This window comes from Solanum stenotomum, chromosome 6, assembly GCF_019186545.1.
Source record: "Solanum stenotomum isolate F172 chromosome 6, ASM1918654v1, whole genome shotgun sequence".
Lineage (NCBI taxonomy): Eukaryota > Viridiplantae > Streptophyta > Magnoliopsida > Solanales > Solanaceae > Solanum > Solanum stenotomum.
The window spans coordinates 34599058-34615639 of NC_064287.1; the positions used below are offsets into that span (position 1 = coordinate 34599058).

The following is a 16582-nucleotide window of genomic DNA, read 5'->3' on the forward strand; positions in this document are numbered from 1 at the left end:
AAAATGTATAAAATAGATAATTTTTTTAGTTTCATAAAACTACAAAATAATTAAATAAAGGTGAGCCAAAAACAAAAAAATAATAGAAGGAAAAGAAAAAAAAATGATTTAGTTATAGGGTGTATTTTGTATACCTTTTCCAATTTGATTTAACTAGGAAAGACAACTGAAAAATAAAAATAAACCAATCAACAATTCAAGGACCTCAATAGGAGCAAAATCTTTTTTCTATTTTCTGTTTTGAAAAATAAGCAACAACAAAATTGATTTTTACCCAGCTAAAGAATATCATAACATGTTTACCCAGCTCAAAATTTCCAACCTGGTAGGGGCCAATTAGAAAATTATCAAAACCTATAGCACACAAAAAAATGGTACAACAATTATGCCTTCGGAGCTCGTCTTTTGACCCGCTTCTTTGTTCCATTAACAGTATCCAGATCCTTGTGGCCTGAAACGTTGATCAAACTGTCATCTCTTTTACGCTTTGATTTATCTCGTCTTGGCAAACTGCAGTAGAATTTACACAGTTAGTACACCACAAGTAGCACTGCAAAACATTCTTAGCTTAATGTAAAACTAAAACAACACATTGATGTTTGGAGTTGAAACAAAAAGTTACCATGAGCACAATCTATGTCAAAACTACCACCCTTAGAATAATAATCGCAACTTGAGTCCAGATAACACTCAACTGCTGCTATATCTGGAACAAGATATGGTGGGCGACTCATTCACCCCATATAGTTATACCCCAGTTCACTAATAGAGTTGTCCACCCCCCACCCCCCTCCCCAACTGATAATGTTGTTCAAACTGCAAACTGCTTTATCCAAATATAGTTAATGACAAAGATATGTATAAGGGACTCCAGAGGAACCCCCGACAGAATATCTCACCCACATACCCAGGGGGGATCATTAAATATGAACCATACCCTGTAGCCATCCGTTGTTCCACAACATTATTATCAGTCCTCACAGTGAATAAACGACAAAAATCACCTACATATTAGACTACTAAAAGAAATTAAACCAAACTGCAGCAGTGTCACTGTACCTAATCTTTTCATTCTTATGTGAGCCCCTTAGAGCAGCCTTGTCAAGTACACTTCTGTAGTACTGAGAAAATGGAGAACTGAGACTGGACTTCTCAAACTGCAGGTTGAACATATATTTAAATTAAATAAACTATATTTCTCCAGTATGAAATATAGCTGTTACTAGTTGATAAGAAATGTGCTACCTGAAGGAATGTTTCAACAGATTGATGATCATTTGGTGAAAAGGCAACCTCATTTCTTCTCTTTTGCACAGAATCAACATTTTTCTCCACCTGCAGAGACAAAAGAAAGCACTCAGAACGAGACAAGAAAAGCAACTGATGGTAAGAAGAAAAAATATTATTGAGAAATTTGATAGCTTGGATCTTGGTCTTGTCATATTTACCGGTGTCAACTATTTAGCCAGTATACCTCGCCCATTCTAACTAGGAAAACTAAAAGAAGCCTCAAAGATAGCAGGGGTGGAATGTGAAGAAGAGAGAGATGCTAGGATAGAAACTGCTTCCGAACACATGAATATTAAATAGAAACAGGAACAAAAGGGATCCACAAACTAAACTGAATTGGCAAATCTGTCTAAGCTTTCTTTTCCTTTCTAGCCACAAGGCACAAGCACAACTTTGTCCAATCCCAGATTATGAAAAGAAACATTTAACTATGAAATTCACAAACTGACTTATCAGACAAAGGAGAGGAACTCTATGATTTCCAAATCATCATCTCCCATGTACTTCAAGTCCTTGCAATTTAATACATGAGAATGACCGTGCACATTAACCATTTTATCTAAACAGGAATATTCTATTTTCATACTTATGTAAAGGACAACACAATGCTATCCTCCTCTATACTTGCACCGATAGTCCAACACCCATTATTTTAATCTACTTTTGAACCAAAGGAACCCTGTCAAGCAAATGTTGAATATGTATGATCTCAAACAAGTGCTCAAGTCAAATGATAGTAAGATGGTTGCATGCGATGCCTTTGAGCTTCAATTAAGTCCAACACATAATTGACCTTCAGCTGGGTACTTGGTACAAATCCTGTTTAAAGCTGCATCTCCATCATATTCTTAATTTAACAATAATGGCATCCACCATGCATGTTTCTGGATGGAAATGGCTATACTAGGTAACTAACCATCAAAAACACCAAAGGTAAGTTGAGTACCTGCTCAATCAAATGTTTTACTGCACGGCATAGACTTTCCTTGGTCTTTGACTCATTAAACTTTTTCAGACGGATGAGTGGAACAGTTGCTAGCTCAGGGAAAGAAATGTGGTAGCTCCATTGTAAAAAGTGTGATGATAGTTGTTCAATTGCAGATGTAATGCATTCATCTTGGAATGTCTGAGACTTCAAGCAACTCTTTGGCAACTGCAGTATGTTAATTTGCAATTTAAAATGGTGACACAAATACATAGAGAAAACTCATTTGCAAGATTGTCAAGTTAATCCTAACATCAACCAACCTTTAGAACAGATTGAAAGAAGAGAGTAGGTCCAGGTTTTCCACGCCCTCCGACTGTTTTATATTCCAAAACATCCAACACAAATGAAGTAATAGGGATGAAAACTCCAGTAGAATTAGACAGATCATTAAGCCATTGAATGCAATTGAGTCGTAAAGGGAAATATCTCGGTCCAGGAAACAGGCGCACCACTCCATTTATAAGTTGAACCATAGTGAAGAAAAAGGCCTGAAGATCATAATCCTGTTCATTGCGTGCTATAAAACCAACCCAGAGATTAATACAATTGGCGTACTCCCAACTGCAGATCCTTTGAAGAGCTTCCTGCACCACAAGATGATTAAAATTAGTCAAGAAGCTATTTTTAGCAACATTATTCCTACTTAATCATTAAAATCACAGGGCAATTTTAGTTACCTTTTTCTTTGTACGCAAACCCCACTGTAATACTTTTGCAAGCTGACGGACAGACACGGTGGCTTTAGACAATGATTTTTGAACATCTAGGGAGCACAAGTCAACTAAGGAATTTCTTAGGAACTGCAAATGTTTGTTATTGACAATATCTGTAGCTCTCGACTGAGCAAGATAAGCCACAAAAGCTTTTGCTAAGCAATTGTCAAAACAATCAGTTGTAAATAGAGAGGCCATATCCAGTACGATCGAAAAAGATGCTGATGATAGCATCCCCCCACCTGTAGCCCACAAATGTATTGTCGTCTGTTTCAACATAAAGGTCAAGAATAAAGGAATCACCATATATTCAGCTACGTAAAAGTAGTATTAGCATCACAGACCAGGGAAGATTCACAATGTTAACATAACTTAAAATTGCAAATCATATGATGTTTTAATGTGGGGATTAGTTCTACAAGGTACGTCTTTAGTAGTAAAATAATTACATATGCAACTCTCTAGAAAAACCACAATGGTAATGAATTGGGGTTCATGAAATAGTAATCTCTGAAAGTTCTCCATATCCCTGGTGGATTCGACCTCAACCTAGTTGGGTTGATCTTATTACATACGACCATGTTACATCGCGCATCAATTGTCAAAATAGGAGCTATGCTTCAATAAAATGCAATGCAGGCGTGCAATAATGATCCCAGAATATCAAATACGCATTTCAAGAATATACAACTTATATCAGCACAATGTCCAGCTAGGACAACAATTATCACATGACATATTATAGGAATTCACTAAGAGGTAACAGCATATGCATGAAAAATACAGCTAACATATTGTTTGTCTTATTCACAAAAGCATACATCATATATGGGAAAAACAGAAGCAAAAAAAAGTTTATAATAAAATAATACAGCAAAACTAGCAATTCCACTAGTACTACGTTAGTAGCTTACCAGCAAGTGTATGGACTCGAGTAATGCATACATATAAGATCAAATTTTTAATTAAGAAAAAGTGCTTCAACAATTTTAATAGTCAATCTGGGATAGCATATGCATAAGATGTCATCAAATCGCATCTAGAAGACTCTTCATACAAATCAAGTGCTAAAGATAATGTACCTTAATGAGCCTCTGCAAGAGATATGGGAAAGCAGCAAAAAATGGTAAAGAATCCCTGAGCCGAGTCAAAGCGAAAGCCAGAATTTCTGAATCAGTAACCTGATCCAACAGAGATAATGTACTCCTCAAGTATGATTTGATGAGAGGCTTTACATTAACCCATTGTGGGGTATCCTTCAGTTCTAGTACTGCTTCTTTCTTGTAACTGGAGGATGATAGCCCCAAAAGTCCCCGAAGTATATTATCTGCTTCGGAAAGAACAGACATTACTAAGCTGCAGAATGTCTCAGCATTCTGAAACCTTAGGCCAATGGATTCAGCACCATAGTGGCATGCTGCTCGATAAGCATTTAATAAACAAACAAATGCTTCCTCCTTATGCTCTTCTTTGATCAGTCGACACCAAGAACTAATGGCAGATACTGTCAAAACTCTTCCCTTGTTTTTACCTTGATTGTCTTCAGTCACCGAGTCCCTTCCATGATTACTCATCTCATCCTCATCTGAGAACTGCCACAAAGTTAATCAGAAGCAATATCTCAGAGTAATCAAGATACAATTATACAACTAGCTCTAAAGGGAAATCATGAGGTTTCCATTTTGTGATCCTATTAGTAGAAAGACAAAACACATAAGAAGAAAGAGATATAAGGCCAGGCAATCCAAAATATGTGTCCGCAATTCAGCGCATGCCCAACAGATATTTTGGCGGAATACATTGACAGCCCTTAAACTTGACAGTAAATTAAATATAGACACGCAAAATAAGGCATGTTCAATTGAGCACCTGAACATATGATAAAGCATTCCTGTTAGACACTTTCAGCTCAAATTATGAAAAAATAATTGTGCATGTTCTTAAGTGCCTACTACATAGATAACTCAACCACATAAAATATGTCACCACCTTTAATTATACACATCAGCCTCAATCGTAACAGGCGCAAGGTTTTATAGCTTATGAGGCTAATGCGTATAATTAAAAGAGGTGACATTTTTAAGTGGTTAGCTTATCTACATAATGGGCATTTGAGGCGTTGGAGAAAACGACAACACGTGCATAAATTTTCCTAATTTGAGCCAGAAATGTATAATAGAAACATTTTATCATGTTCAAGTGCGAAATAGAAACAAGGCATAATTCAAGTATCTAAATGAAATTTACTTGCAAGTTTAAGGGTTTGTCAATGTGTTCCACCTAAAATATTTCACCAACAAATATGAATGACTATGTGACATACATGCCTGGAATATTGAGTGTTCAAAATTATCCAATTAATTTTTTTAGGCAAAGAGGATCCATGAGTTAAGGGGAAGAAAGAAGATATCTTGTAATACTCTCTTTATTCTGATTGGTCTAAGCTTATCCAAGCACACATTAAGTTTGAAGTTGGTACTGCATAACATTTTAAAGCAAGCGGACCCAAAGGTAGATTGTACAGCCAGTTATTACTTATTATGAATTTTGAGATGGTATATAACAAAAGCAATAACACCAATAGTTACTACTCAACACCAAGTTAGTTGGCGTGAGTTATAAGAATCCTCAAAAAAAATTGGATGACTATGTGACATACATGCCTGGAATATTGAGTGTTCAAAATTATCCAATTAATTTTTTTAGGCAAAGAGGGTCCATGAGTTCAGGGGAAGAAAGAAGATATCTTGTATACCCTCTTTATTCTGATTGGTCTAAGCTTATCCAAGCACACATTAAATTTAAAGTTGGTACTGCATAACATTTTAAAGCAAGCGGACCCAAAGGTAGATTGTACAGCCAGTTATTACTTATTATGAATTTTGAGATGGTATATAACGAAAGCAATTACAGCAATAGTTACTACTCAACACCAAGTTAGTTGGCGTGAGTTATAAGAATCCTCAAAAACCCCGTCAGTCAAAAATAGGAATAATAAACTTGAACTTATCATCCCACTCATTTGTAAGTAATAATCCGTCTAGTCAAGATGTTCTTCTTGGATCATTCCCTTAGACACCAGTAAATTTACCCCCATGTAAAGGAGAGTTCTAATTCCAAATCCTCAATAAGACTTTAGAAGTCCCTAATAACCATGGATTGTCTATCGTGTACATTTCTTCCTTCTTCATATCTTCTTACATTAAGATCACCTCCTATTCCTCAAGGCTAATCCCAATAGCATTTCAGTACTGAAAGCTCTAGCTGCAAGTTCCCTCCTATTCCTCTAGTTGGGCCATATACTTCCATGAATGTTGAAGTACAACTCACTATTTTGTTGGATAACACTGAAACTATCCAGCAATGAAACTGAATGTACACCCTAAATAGTCTCCTTAAAAGGCCTAATCCCTTTTGTACCAATAACATTACAATTCCTCCATTGTTCCCTTCTTACTGCAAAAAGGCTAAGTCAATCAACCTATTTCGCCAAATACTACGCTCCAAATGAAGACCCGAATAATCTGTTTTAAGTCAAACAATAGGTGTTGGTTCTCCATCTACGTGTCAGTAACTTTTTAGCCCCATCACCTATGTCTTTTGCATACCACTCAACCCCTGAATATTCCGACTGATGCTCTTGTTTAGATAAACAAGAAGCCTAAATTGCCTCTTATCATCTCTATCGCCGTAATCTACATTAAATTCTGATTTCTATCATTCTATATCCCTTAAATCATGAGCTGCTAGGACATTCGGAAGCAGCAAATATTATCTCTTCTTTCAAATAATGTTTTTGCATTGCCGTCAAAACCATTAAAACTTGCCTCCAGTCAAATAGTAATTTTCAAGATATTCTTCATAATGCAATCAGAAGTTCCCATCGGCCCTCACTTTTGGAAAATCATAACACTTGCATGTTATTCCAATGTTTAAAAACCAACCGAACTATTTAAGTATTATTTATTCTTTTGAACATGAAACTATTTAATATATTCATCCACCATCAATATTAATAGAAAGTCAAATTAACATCTTAAACTGCAAGTCAAGTCAAGGGTGTATGCTCGATTTTGTACAAGCAGTCTCGACATTTAAAAAAATCAGCAATCAAGTAACTGTACCAAAATCATTCTAACAAACACGTTAATCGAGGTAGATCCTTGCTTTAAATATGATGAGTTCAACCTTTTTAACATTTTATTACTGAAATTATGTTCACATTCCATTCCAAAGCAAAACGGTAAAAACAAATCTAAAACCAATACTTAATAGGACCGATCTCAAAGAATATCTATAAAATTTACTTTTATTTCACTAAAAAGAATTATTAACCTTTATTACCTCGTTGGAAGTTAGGAAAGTAGAGTGTAGAGAACAGCATAGACATTTTTGAAATATCACTAAAAAGTTCTGTTTTCCCCTAAATTTCACGAATTTTAAGGCTTCTCCCTGAGGTCGACATGAACAGATTCGATCCGAAATATGAGCTACACCATGGACACTTCACTGTTGGAAGACAACATTCACTACCAACCAATAAAACTTGCAAACAACAGTTTAAAGGTAAACATCTTGAAATCACTTACCACTACTCCATTTTGCACTGCTTCAATGTCCTTGTGCTTTTCTAAAAACTTAGAGAAACTTGGATCCTGAAAAAATTCAAAGGACAATGAACAACTTAGATGTGTAAGAGCTTTCACCCTTTATATCAACAAATAAGTGCTGTACAACCTCTATGGCTCTATCCTTCAACAAATATAAGAAACGAAGTTCAGCCAGCAATCAAGTAGAAGGAACTCATACTACATGTACAATGCCCTCCAAAGCACATTACTGGAAAAACATGAAGCTACTTGTATTTTTTCAGGGAAAAGAATAGTTCTATTGATATATCATAAAGTTTGTGCTAGGGTATATTACAAAAAAAAATACGAGAAAAGCCTTGTACCATCTATTGTAAGCTATCTATACCCATAACAAGGTTTCCACTTCATTTACAAAATCCATCTTGACCCAACTACAACAACATACCCAATATAATCCCACAAGTGGGGTCTAGGGAGGGTGGGGTGTAAGTAGACCTTATCCCTACCTTTGTGGGGTAGAGAGGTTGTTTCCAATAAACCCTGGGCTCAAAGAAGAAATTTTGAAACAGGTTACAAAAAAAGTATGACAACATAACAGCACGATATAAAGAAAATGAAACATCAGATAGTATAACACATTGAAGAATAAGGAACTATGTGATTACTTGATAATACTACTAATAAGGAGAAGAGGGAAGGGAGGAGGCTAGTTCCCTGCCTCTCCCACATATAGATGGAATTGTATTCCATCTATTCTTCAAAGACCCTTTCACATATTTCATGCTCCAACAATCTAGTCAATTTGTGGTTGATTTTGGCATCACTCAGTAGTCAGTTCACGCCCAAAATACTGTAAAACATTTCATATCTGCGTTGCAACAAAACAATGTAAAAATAGAGGGTTGATTGACTTTGTGTTGTTATTACACATACATATAACGTTTGTTACACAACAGGCAGCCCCTCCTTTGCAGATTATCTTGATTCTTGGGTAAGACATGCTTCTCTTGACTTCCATATTTGTTTCCAAGGGTTCAAAAAAGGAAACAGGGAACTCCTAGTTCGAACTTGGTAGCAAGATTTCGTAATGAAAAAGCCTATCTACATTTGTCTTCCACATCATTCTAATGTTACAAGACCTGATTCAGTTAACCCATTTGTAATTAATTCCCATTGTTGTAACATGTTAAGCAAACATCCTGAATATACATGGTCATAGGCTATCTCAATATCAAGTTTACATAGTAACCCAGGTCTTTTATCCCTTATATACTTTTTGAGACAAGGGTAACTTTGTATCCATAAAAAATTCATCATCCAAGAGATGATTGGAAACTTACATCCAACGGGGTGATGTGCACACCCTCAAAAAGATATACAAAATTACAATTTTCCTGTAAAATCAACTATTTCTATGATTTTCCCTACCAATTCTTGTTTACACCAAAAAAAACAAAAGACTTGAGCATTTCATTTTGATCTTCTAAAAACTTTCTTTTTGTCCTTCAAAACATCTATCATTCCTTTCTTTCTATAGAGTCCACCATATACAGGCTGGCATAGTCTTCCACCAGTCTTCCTTTCTCCCTCTGTTGCCAATTCCTATCGAGCTGCTAAGGAGCTCCCTGGTTGTCTTTGGTATCACTCAGCTAACCCTAATATACACAAAAACATATTCCACAGATTTGAGGCTGCTTTACAGTGAATAAACAGATGGACTTCCATGTTGGAGGTCTCAAGTTCGAAACTCCTTGCCAGCGAAAGCAAGGGGTTTGCCTTCTGGGTCGAGCTCGTCGCATCGGGCTTGCCTAGTGCGGGTTACCTCTCCTATGTGGTTTGCGAGCTATTGCATAGGAGCAGGGGTTTTACCCTATGCGCACCCAAAGGATAGCGGTTGTGGGTTTCCCTTGTCGTCAAAAAATATAAACAGATGGTTATTTACCTCTGTTTTCTGCTCATACATAAAACACCTTGAACAAAACTACATACCCTTTTTTTTTAATGCCTCATGGCTAAGGCAGGCCTTTCTTATGACTAGCCAAGTAAAATATGAAACTTTCAATGGGCTTCTAGTCTTCCACACTTGTTTCCAAGGCCAATTATCTGACAATGATTGATTGACATTCATCTTCCACTAGCAAAATTTAACTATGAACACTCCTTTGCTATGCAATCTCCAAATTGGTTTGTCCTTTCTTTGAGATATATTGGATGTGGTATTTAGCACCTTCAGTAACCTGACCATATCTTCAATTTCCCAGTCATTCAAAGCCCTCCTAAACACTAAGTTACACCCTTGTTGGCTCCATACTTGGGCAATAGTAGCAGATCTTCGAAGACTTAAAGTATAGAGGTGTGGAAACAAGCTCCTCAGGCTATCATCCTCACTCCAAATTTCATTCCAAAAATCTATTTTCGGGCCATTATGAGAAAAATATTATTGAATTGGTGTCGTGTCTACATTATTACATCAAGATCCTATTTATAGACACTAGAATACAATTCTTTACTAAGTAGGATACTATTTACTATTCCTATTCCTATTTGTACTCCTATTCCTATTCTAAATAGGATGGTGTAAACCTATTCCTATTCTAATAGGATTGTATAAACATATTCCTATTCTAACACTCCCCCTCAAGCTAGTGATACAATTCATGTACCTAGCTTGTTACATATGTAATTAATACAAGAACCAATAAGGAGCTGGGTGAGATATCTGCAAGTTGATCAGTCGACTTCACAAAATTGATAGTCAATCTCAATGTGCTTGTCTTCTCATTAAATACTGGATTTGATGCATAATGTCAGTCAATCTCAATGTGCTTAATCTTCTCATGATACTGAATCTGATGCATAATGCCGATAAAACACAGAGTGATAAAATCACAGTGTTGAACTTCCCAAGCCAAACTTGCAAAGACTGTTTCAAACCATAGAGTGACTCACATAATCGACATACAAGGCTACTAAACTCCCCCTGAGCAACAAAGTGCTCAAAATCTAGTATAAAGTATATGGATTGTGTTGGGATCAATAGATGAGTCGATATTAAACAAGAAAGTCACCGAAAAATTGGTCGGAACAGTTTAGAAGGCTGTGATTGGTCCAAAGGGCCGGTCACAGACGAATTTATCGGTTATCAAAAAAAAATAAAATTGGTCGGAACATGCTTATATGCCGGAGTATTAGATTTGATGGTTGGAAGTGCTCACAATCTAAGAAATAAAATTATATGGGTAGGGTTGGAATGATGACACGACCCAACAAAAATAGAAATTATATAGGATAGTTCGAATTGATGGAACGACCCCATTGAAAAAGAGAAATAATATGGGTAGGGTCAGAATGATGGCACGACCCTACTGAAAAAGAGAAATTATACAGGTAGGGTTGGAATGATGGCACAACCCTATGCAAATCAGATTTGAGGAGTCACCGGAAAGACGAATGGAACTATGCAAATCAAATCTGAGGAGTCACCGAAAAGACACAGTGCTATGCCAACTCAGATATGAGAAAGTAGTTTGAAAAAATCCACGGTACTACGCAAATTAAATATGAAAAGTAGTCCGGAGAGATGAATGGTGCTACGCAAATCAAATATGCAAAAAAAAGGTAGTCACCGGAAGGATGGCACGGTGCTACACAAATTAAATATGAAAAAGTAGTCACCGGTAAGATGGCACGGTGCTACACAAATTAGATATGAGAAAGTAGTCACCGAAAAAATAGCACGGTGCTACATAAATTGAATATGAAAAAGTAGTCACCGGAAAGATGACACGGTGCTACACGAATACCGACGGATATGGGGTTTGCACAAAACAGCCCTTGAAAGTCACCGGAAATTGACGCACGGTGACCTGTCTGATTGAGTTTTCTTCCCTTGAATATGTTCATATATCATTGATCCTACTTTTGTTAACATAATCATTGGCCAGACGGGCGGCATATATGAGTAATAGCCGCCCGCCGACAGCGCAAGCTCTTAGATTTTCTACCAAGATCGTAGAGACTCTGATACCATGTGAGAAATATATGAGAAAAATATTATTGAATTGGTGTCGTGTCTACATAATTACATCGAGATCCTATTTATAGACACTAGAATACAATTCTTTACCAAGTAGGATACTATTTACTATTCCTATTCCTATTCCTATTCTAAATAGGATTGTGTAAACCTATTCCTATTCTAATAGGATTGTATAAACCTATTCCTATTCTAACAACCCACACTGACATAGATATTGTTTATTGTTGTTGAAATCTGGCCCCAACCTTCGAATGATCTTCCACACACTACATCCAAAAGACCCCACACCTCCTCAGTAGTCCATTGGATAAGCAAGCCATATTTCCCTGTTGTGAACGTTCTCCATAGGGCTTCCTCTTCAGTACAGAATCTCCATAACCATTTTGGTAGTAAGCAATTATTTTGGTTGTTTTAGGTTTCTCAGGCCAAGGCCACCTTGGTTGTTTACAATATCATAAGACTTTTTCTGTAAATCCACAAGGTTCATCTTTTGAACTCTTGAAAGACAAAAGATTTAATTAGCAAAAGCAACCTACCTTCCACTTCAACCTTTCCAGCTTTCTCGTTTGTACAGCAAGATTTTCCTGAATTTTTATATTCTGCATCATCAATTCACTAGTACATTTGTCACCTGCACATCCATTAATGAATCAGAGGATTTGTGCATTTGAAAGGAGAAAAATTGGAAATAAGTAAATAATACAAGGGATGTTAAGATGAGGAACAGAAGACCAAGATAATCCCAGTTAAGTCAGATGATGGACCTTCTAAAAGTTTCCCAGGTTCACTTTCTGTTTCATTGTCATAGCTTATATCCTGAAACAGGACATAAAAAGTTTAGATAAAGCAAAAAGTTGACATTGAAGTACAGATGATTGCTAAATTGAAGATTGAGACCTCCGAAAGATATCCATCACTGTCTGAAGAATCGACAACACCATCACAGTCATTTTCTATGAATGGTGCCTCAAGAGGCAAGTCTTCAAAAGCTTCAACTTCAGTGTTTCTGAAAAACTTATGACTAGTCAATAACTATGTGATTTATGTGACAAGATAGAAACACCAGGAACAAAAGTTCCAGCATACAAGGGATGAACAGACCTTTTTTTTTTACAAGGGATGAAACAGTGCTGTTAAAAGCTCATTTTATGCACTGAAGCTCAGAAAAGCTCAGGGATGGTGCCTTGCCTCAATTAAGTTGTGCTTCAGCGTAGGCAAGGCACTAAGATGTGTGCCTTATTACCCAAGAATACTATCTTAAATCGAGCAGTACTAAACAACAAATTTAATCGGCAAAGAGATCTATTTGTTTGACAACCTCAGCAAAGAGACACATTAATTGCTTAGTAAGACATTATGAAGAATCTGTTAGTTTCTTGCACGATATATAGATTTTATTTCTTTTTCTTCACAGTACCTTCTTTTACTAACACCAACACTTCCATTGTGGTCATGCTTAAATCCCCAATAGACCTCGAGCACTTCTAAAGCTTTTTTCTTTGACAACACTGGGTTGAACAGACCTTTTTTGATGATATCAAGGGGTCAAATGCTGAAAAATTGAAGTAATGAAGATAGGCAAAGCCACAAGTTGAAACACATCGCGAGAAACTTAGATTTTACAATTCCATATCTTGAGAGACTGTGAGTTTGATGCAAGAAACATTGTGTGTGTCCCCCAAAACAACATCTTTTCCTTTACTTAAACATCCCTTGCAAGTCTTGGATAGTAGCTTCTACTACAGAGAGAGGAACCGGAAAAAACAGAGAGCACCAATAACAAAGAACTGCTAAAACATTATTTGAATCAGAATGCTGATAAGGAAAGTAACGAAAGAGAAAATGAAGAGTTCTTCCCGAAAGAAACATGAGCATAGCTTCAGGCTTCGTGGACCTTATGCTGCAAAAGACGTTTAGCTTATTGAGGAAAGGATAGGCACTGGAAATGAGTAAACTAACTCTGAGAATGCGGCAACCTAAGCATAGTCAACAGAACTAGTAATTTTGACTAGACACATTGTCCAAGAGAAATTACAATTTTCTAGGTTGAGAATATTGTCACTATCTAACTAGATTTACTAGTCACATAGCTTTTAGTACAAATGATCGGTCTACAAAAACATGAGGCGTTCAATTGCAATGAGAGGTCCAATGAAATCAATTGATGTAAGGAGTTTTCAGTTTGATGACATCAGACTATATCACCGAAAGATATTAGTCTTTATAATCGATGTGACCTATCTAGCTGAAAAAATAGATTTACAGCATTTGGTTCTACTTTATTTGTGGCCCAGGACCTTCCCCGAGCTTCAGATTCTTCTCATATCTCAGCTCTTTTACTGTATGCCATTGCAGGAAAAACAATCCCCTCCCTGTTTCACCTATATTGGACAATCAAGTCCAACATTTACTACAAATCTAAAAGTGGTAACTGGTTAGCATCAGTTTTCAATTTTAGAATAAGTGAAGCCACAAGTAGAAGATGAAATAGCATAAGAGGACAAAAATATCCAGCCTTAGAAGAAAACAGCTTGTATCCAACTTTAAAATATGAACTAAATTCACCTTTCATTTGAGTGATCTATTAATTTGGCTTGGTCTTCAACATTACTCTGCACATTTTCTACAATAATTAAAGAACTCAAGGTCATAAAGATATTCATATGAATGTCTAATCTCAATAAATGTACTTGCACAATAAAAAATAGTGGCAAGATGTCCAGGGAAGTCAAAACAGAGAAGCAAACTTGATCCATCTGGTAAAGCTTTTGACATAAGTACATAAAAAACAAATAAGTTACAGCCAATGATTAAACAGAACTCTCACCATTTGTGTAATCTTTCCTGTTACCTTTCGCACACCCATGAGTTCCCTATAAGAACTAGACCTTTCAAGATGGGATTGCACCTCCACACTCACTACTCAGTTTAAAGGAATATAAGTTTCTGGAGTACTTGTACAAACTTGAAAAATCCTTTACTTGGAATATCAGAATATTATTCTTTAAGTAACTCTTTCAATTAAATAAGAGCAATCAGGGAAAATAAGTTGTATTGCAGCAGACTGAACAACCCCATCACTATTCTTCTTCTTTCCCAATTACTCTCATCTATCTATCAAATACAAAAGTTGTGATGTAAATACATACCATTCGAAGTGTGCCCAATTTAAGCCTATAAAACAATGGCTTACACATATTTTAGTCTTGTGACATTTCTTGCAAAATAAAAACCTCTAAATCTAATAAAAATATAGCGATGAAAACTAAAGATAAACTAATGTAAGGTAATCAAGAAGACAGAGAGAGAGAGAGAGAGAGAAATATTTACTGGATGAATATCTCTTTTTGAATAAAGCTTTCTTCTTTCGGCGATCTCGAAGCACTGACGGAAGATTCTTCTTGGCAAACTTCCTTGCTTTCTTCCCTAGCTTGCCCATCTAATTAATCCTCTAATTAAAAAAAATGAAAATCAACAAAGCATTTGAATGAACATCATAACTGTTCCAATCCTGCTAACAAACACACACACATGAAGACAACCTTAATATGCAGTTGAGGATTTGACGAAGTACTCGTCGCATTGTTGTTCAGCTTGTTGACTCTTTCCACTAGTTTTATTGTCTTGTAGAGTTTGAAGGGTTTATGGGCAATAACTTCCCGAGTAAGGTGATTAATAAGTTTTATCTTCTTTTTTTATCTGCACTTTCTTGGTTTTCTATCAGAATGTTCCTACTAGGTGAAACCCCACCTCACATTCACTTGCACTTTCTTGGTTTTCTATTAGAATGTTCTTACTAGGTAAAACCCCACCTCACATTCACCCAATCATCACATTCAATTAGACCTGCAAAACTACCATCTTCACAAATATGAGTGAAGAACAAATCTATCAAACGCCTTCTCAATGTTTTGTGTTAAATCCAACATTAAGTAGGTGTAATTCCGCCTAGTAGAACATCCAAAGATAATGATTTATCACAATCTATCTTTTCATGTTCACAATAATCCTTAAATTTTCTTGTCTTTGTAGGAGATGATGCAACGTACATGACCTATTGCCTAACAGATTTGATAAAAGAACCAATTTCTTTCAAACCTTCTTGAACTGTAAGATTAAGTATGAGAGTCATACAGCTCAAATGAAGATGCATACAACCCATCATATTAGTTTCTCACATCTCTAATTGTTTAACCATGACATTATTTTTAAAAAGCATTATCTATAGTAATACTGAACACCTTGTCCAAATTTAGTTCAAGTAAACACTTACCAAGAGACAAAAATTTAATATTCATTCATGCAACACCCAACTTCTATCAATATATTAGGAAACAATGTATAACAAACTTACAACCATCCAAGGACGGCTCAACACTAAAGCTACTTCAGGCCCAAAAATATAAGACCCCTCCAAATTACAAATCCTCCAAAGAACCAAAAACCCTCCCAAATTCAGTTCAATAAAGGAAAGCTCAAATACGAAAACATACCGAAGAATGCGCAAAAAAGAACTAAATTCGAGCAAGAGGCAAGATTAAAGGAAGAACCAAAACCAGTGAGCAAGATGAAGGAGATACATACATAAAAAGAGACAACCAGGTCTGATGGAGGCGACGTAAAACGTTAATGGTGAGAAGCACAGTATTAACCAATAGCACACTTGAAGAAACAAAATACCCTAACTAGAATATAAAAGACTATGTACTTTATTGTTACTATTAACTTTTGAAAAATAATAGTGTGTTGGTAATTTCTTACTACAACTGTTATGTACATATTTTTAAATTTTTATTATTGATGTAATTATAATTAAAATTTGTAGATAATTAAATTTATAATTATTTTCTATTTCTTAATTTGTCTTGACTTCAATTTGAATCAATCATATTTTAATTGACTCTATGAGATTGTCTTTAGTTGTTTGAGATGTATTATTAAACATTTCAAGCTCAAACTA

At 35.8% G+C, this 16582-nt stretch overlaps 1 protein-coding gene across 1 annotated transcript; it reads right to left on the reverse strand.

Annotated features, from left to right (window-relative positions):
- Positions 1–209: 209 nt before the first annotated feature.
- On the reverse strand, positions 210–16318 carry LOC125867101 (nucleolar complex-associated protein 2). The gene is made up of 14 exons (XM_049547527.1): positions 16207–16318; positions 14953–15073; positions 14188–14245; positions 12520–12628; positions 12387–12438; positions 12159–12253; positions 7581–7646; positions 4074–4583; positions 2956–3258; positions 2539–2862; positions 2237–2443; positions 1246–1335; positions 1060–1157; positions 210–510 (listed from the first exon to the last, which is right to left on the reverse strand). Exons 2-14 carry the CDS (start codon positions 15059–15061, stop codon positions 384–386), a joined length of 2148 nt encoding a protein of 715 aa, XP_049403484.1. The 5' UTR covers positions 15062–15073; positions 16207–16318; the 3' UTR covers positions 210–383.
- Between the last annotated feature and the right edge of the window lie 264 nt (positions 16319–16582).

What these genes read in the sequence shown, in the direction of transcription:
- LOC125867101 (XM_049547527.1), bottom strand. Translation starts at nt 15,061, where the DNA reads ATGGGCAAGCTAGGGAAGAAAGCAAGGAAGTTTGCCAAGAAGAATCTT. An exon ending in TGGAAAGGTTGAAGTGGAAG is followed by an intron (nt 7,647 to 12,158) that starts GTAGGTTGCTTT and finishes GAATTTTTTCAG; the next exon opens with GATCCAAGTTTCTCTAAGTT. An exon ending in CATAAGAATGAAAAGATTAG is followed by an intron (nt 511 to 1,059) that starts GTACAGTGACAC and finishes ATTCTACTGCAG; the next exon opens with TTTGCCAAGACGAGATAAAT.